The sequence below is a fragment of the Prunus mume genome, linkage group LG6, assembly GCF_029339155.1.
Source record: "Prunus mume cultivar Tortuosa linkage group LG6, ASM2933915v1, whole genome shotgun sequence".
In the NCBI taxonomy this organism is placed as follows: Eukaryota; Viridiplantae; Streptophyta; class Magnoliopsida; order Rosales; family Rosaceae; genus Prunus; species Prunus mume.
Window position 1 is genome coordinate 5,004,148 of NC_142703.1, and position 4,808 is coordinate 5,008,955.

A 4,808-nucleotide genomic window follows, 5' to 3' on the forward strand; every position below is an offset into this window, starting at 1 on the left:
GAACTTTCAATTGATTTTCTCCATTGCTATTAAACTTTTCAAATGATGGTTGTTTAAATGGCTAATTGATATACCACTAGAGAGCAGTGGTTTTTATTTATTTAATATTTATAAAACTACAGTTGCGCGAGTACAATTATTTTTTCATTTTTCCAATCCAAAAGTGGTTTTCTCTCCACGCACCCACGGATACACTGAGTTAATGACGGAATGTTTGGACCCTAATCCAAGTAATAACCCTTAGATGGAAAATGGTTTTTATTTTTTTGGAAAAGGCAGATTTCATTCTATTAGAAAGTGGAATAATGGGCACGTAATGGTTTTTTCTTACATTGGATTTCGACTTTCTTGTTCATCACACAAAAAAAAAAAAAATTATTCTCCACTTTCTTTTAGCGGTTGTCAAAATCACACTATAAATATTGCCTTCACATTCTCACTTTTCCACATCCAAAAACACAAGACTTTTGATCTTAAATTAACAGATAAACATCACAAAGTTCTGATACAATGTCTACAGCTGGTCAGGTTATCAAGTGCAGAGGTAAACCCAGAGCTCTTGCTCTCCTTCGTTAGATAGTTCTGCTCATTTCATTCATTTTTACAGAATCCCATTTATGTTTTTTGCTTTTTTTTTTTTGTTGTTTTCATTTTTCTGATCAAGTTTTATTTTTTGTGTTTTTTGTGCTTTTACATGATCCTGGTGATCTTTTCCTTTTTTCTTTTCTCATTTTGTTAAAGTGTTTTATAAATCAATTAATGATGATGATTGACTTTTGATCTGGGTTTTCTTGGATTGGATTTGATGGGGATGCCAATTTCAGTTTGGAATATTTCTAAACTTGACTGAACAGAAGAAAGAAACCATAACTTTTTTAGTCAATTGTCTTGGCAGGGGACTGATCTTCTAGTTGGTTAATAATATTGATTAAATGGATGTACTGTTTACTAATTGCATTGGCATTTGTGGATTGTAGCCGCGGTGGCATGGGAAGCGGGGAAGCCACTATCAATTGAGGAAGTGGAGGTGGCACCACCACAGAAAGAAGAAGTCCGCTTGAAGATCCTCTTCACCTCTCTTTGCCACACTGATGTCTACTTCTGGGAAGCCAAAGTAAATTTTTATTATACATGTACTGGCATTGTGTTGAACTATATCCATATCATGATGGAAAAAGAGAACGATTTGGTTATAATCTGCCTAATTGCTCACTACATTATTAAGCATGATTGAGCATCTGTTTATTATTTTGGTAACACATGTTTCCCCCCAAATGAAACAAGGGGCCTCTCCTGTACGTGGCATTTTCTTTTGGAACTGAATCATCTCTTTTATGTCACAGGGACAACACCCACTGTTCCCTCGCATTTACGGTCATGAAGCTGGAGGGTATGTTTGCTAAATTTTGAGTTTCCCTTGTAGACACAGTATTTTTAGTTTCCTAAATTTTGCTTGCTTGGCAATTTTTTGTTTAGAATTGTGGAAAGCGTAGGTGAGGGAGTGACTGATCTCCAACCAGGAGACCATGTCCTTCCGGTGTTCACGGGGGAGTGCAAGGAGTGCAGGCACTGTAAGTCAGAGGAAAGCAACATGTGTGATCTCCTGAGGATCAATACTGACAGGGGTACTATGCTCAGTGATGGCAAGTCCAGGTTCTCCAAGGATGGAAAGCCAATATATCACTTTCTTGGTACCTCTACCTTCAGTGAATACACTGTATGTCATGTTGGTTCTGTCGCCAAGATCAACCCTGCAGCCCCTCTTGACAAAGTTTGTGTTCTTAGTTGTGGAATATGCACAGGTTTGAAACACTTCTCACATTTTAATGGTTACAATGTTAAATAAGATTAGTGGTTTCTTTGTTTTTGTTTTCCTAATAAATTTCTGTTTTGTGCATTTAAAGGTTTTGGTGCCACTGTGAATGTTGCAAAACCCAAAAAGGGCTCATCTGTTGCCATTTTTGGACTGGGTGCTGTTGGTCTTGCTGTAAGTCATTCTTATGTTTTGATCCTCTGTTATGTTGCTTCCTGTTACTAATGATGATTTTTTTTTGTTCATTTCCTCACTTTTTAGGCTGCTGAAGGTGCAAGGGTTTCTGGGGCCGCAAGAATCATTGGAGTTGATTTGAATTCCAACCGATTTGAGGAAGGTCAGTCTTTTTAAATATCCATCCAAGGACTTACTGTGCTTCATGTCCGGTTCAGATTAAGTTGTCATCGACTGATTTATCATGCTTTTTTGTACTCACTGGCAGCCAAGAAGTTTGGCGTGAATGAATTCGTGAATCCAAAAGATCATAACAAACCTGTGCAAGAGGTTAGTTACAGACTTTTTTATCCCTTCACCTGTTGAGGAATTGACCTAAAGATTGCCCCTTGTCTTCGTAATATGTTTACAATACTGATCTTATTGAAGCCAAATAATGCATAACGACTTCTCCCTTGTGCACTTGATAAGCTTGTGATTATTGGTTAACAGAGACTATTGGACTTTTATGTTTGTGATTATTGATTAGCAAAGACTTTGAATTTTGACAAAAAGGTGATTGCTGAAATGACCGATGGTGGAGTGGATAGGAGTGTTGAATGCACTGGAAGCGTCCAGGCAATGATTTCTGCATTTGAATGTGTTCATGATGTAAGCAATTATAAAAGTTGTAGGTTGTTTAATTTGATAAGATATTAGAATATGCAACCACATTGTTTTTGAGGTTTAAAACTGAACTCTCCTTCCTCTCTGAATTTAGGGTTGGGGTGTTGCTGTACTCGTTGGTGTGCCTAACAAAGATGATGCATTCAAAACCCATCCAGTGAATTTCTTGAATGAGAGGACTCTTAAGGGCACCTTCTATGGTAACTACAAACCCCGATCCGATCTGCCCGGTGTTGTGGAGATGTACATGAATAAGGTAAGTTCTTATTTCCTTTCAAGCATGTTTGTGAATAATTTTCGAACTACCAAGAACTTTGCTCATTTAAATAATGTGTTCTTAGATGGACAATATTTAAGGTTGTGTTCTTTGACAGTTCTAGTTGTTTGAGGACAGTTTTAATTTTGAATATGATCTTGTATAACTCTACCTTGTGTACTGATCTTGCAGGAGCTGGAAGTGGATAAATTTATCACTCACTCGGTCCCTTTCGCTGAGATCAACAAAGCATTTGATTTGATGCTTTCAGGACAGTCCATCCGGTGCATCATTCGCATGGAGGATTAGAGCAACTTGGGACTTTTTATGTGATAATGGAGAGAATTTATATATCTATCTGATGTCTTTAAGAATAATTGTGTTGGTCTGGATTTTACAAATTTTGAGAGAAGCAACTTAAGATAGTACGAGGTTCATGACTTTTGTCTTTGATATTATGGTTTTTATGATAATAAAATTTTCTGCATATTTTTTTATTATTTAGATTTTCTCCTTTATAAGTATATATTTGGACATGTTTTTTCTCTCTCTACCAATCTATGGAGAAATCCGAATTTGGAGCTTTGTGCTCTGGTTATATTTAGCATTAAACGTCTGGAAGCATGCCGATGTGCAAATTCTATCTCTGTTTTGGAAGAATCCTGGTTGTGCATCTTTGAAGGATTAAAGTGAAGGCAGAGCTCCAACCTCCTTGCATCCAACTTCCAAGTTCGAATCCTCCTTTCGTAGATTAGATTCATTCTAGACTAATTTAGAATAAGTTGAATTCAAGTTGGCCAAGTTCCAAGTTCAAATCCTCTTTTCATCCAAGTTCCAAGTTTGAATTTACATATGGTTACAACCCTAATCCCCAATCACGGGGAATAATTATAGGGCTATACTAGGAAACCTAATATTACAAGTAATTACTCAAATACAAAAGTGAACATTCACCCTTAAGTTGGTGCATAGATATCACACATGCTTAACTTGTCCAAGACCTTTGAAAAAACATGACTCGATGCTGCCTCAATAAGTATATTAGCTAACTCGTCTTCTGTCATGATTGCGGGCACTTCAACAATTTTATCCTCCAATTTCTCCTTAATAAAGAACCTATCAACTTCAACATGTTTTGTCCAATCGTGCTGCACAAGATTATGAGCAGTATCAAGCGCAGCTTGATATAACACAAAATAACTTTATTGGTTGACTCGATGCAAAACCTAAATTTTGTAACAACAGTTAAAACGTAGGATCTCACAAATTCCTAGTGTCATGCCTTTATATTCATCTTCTGCACTCATCAAATGTGAAGTAATCCGCGTAGAATGTCTATCATCAAATGATCCTACCCAATTTACATTGGTATACTCTTCAACTCTGAGATGACCATTTTTATGACCATTTTTTGTAAATAAAAAAAAATCATTTTTGTTTATACCAAAATGAACACCCAATGAACATCAACCACGTGGACTATTCCAGGGCTACGTGTGCCTTCGGCACTCACCTTCGGCACTGTACCTACCGATCACAACATTAGGGCAACCTTGCCCACTCTGGCACGTGGCATCTCCACGATTGACGCCCAGAATCCCACATCGAAACTCTAAGCAAATTGCACACCTCCCAAGGCCTATAAAAGAGGACACCTATCCCAACCTGAAGGTAATCAATCAGAACTTACGGCACACTGCCTATTGATCTGCAGTTTAATCTTACTAAATCCGTGCTTACTTAAGCATCGGAGAGCCTTCGGCCGGTACCACACCGGTGCCTAGGATTGACTGTGTTTGCTATCTTCATGATCGCACACCCTACCGAGGACATCGATACCAAGAGACTTAATCACTGTTACGCTGAAAGTGCCGAACCATTTTTCTACGCCAACAGTTT

At 37.6% G+C, this 4,808-nt stretch overlaps 1 protein-coding gene across 1 annotated transcript; it reads left to right on the forward strand.

Annotated features, from left to right (window-relative positions):
• Nucleotides 1–289: 289 nt before the first annotated feature.
• On the forward strand, nt 290–3,409 carry LOC103336424 (alcohol dehydrogenase 1). Its single transcript, XM_008239461.3, has 10 exons — nt 290–544; nt 978–1,114; nt 1,344–1,390; nt 1,477–1,802; nt 1,905–1,987; nt 2,075–2,150; nt 2,256–2,317; nt 2,543–2,638; nt 2,748–2,909; nt 3,102–3,409. The coding sequence occupies exons 1-10, from the start codon at nt 511–513 to the stop codon at nt 3,216–3,218; spliced, it is 1,140 nt and encodes a 379-aa protein (XP_008237683.2). The 5' UTR covers nt 290–510; the 3' UTR covers nt 3,219–3,409.
• The last annotated feature ends 1,399 nt before the right edge of the window (nt 3,410–4,808 follow it).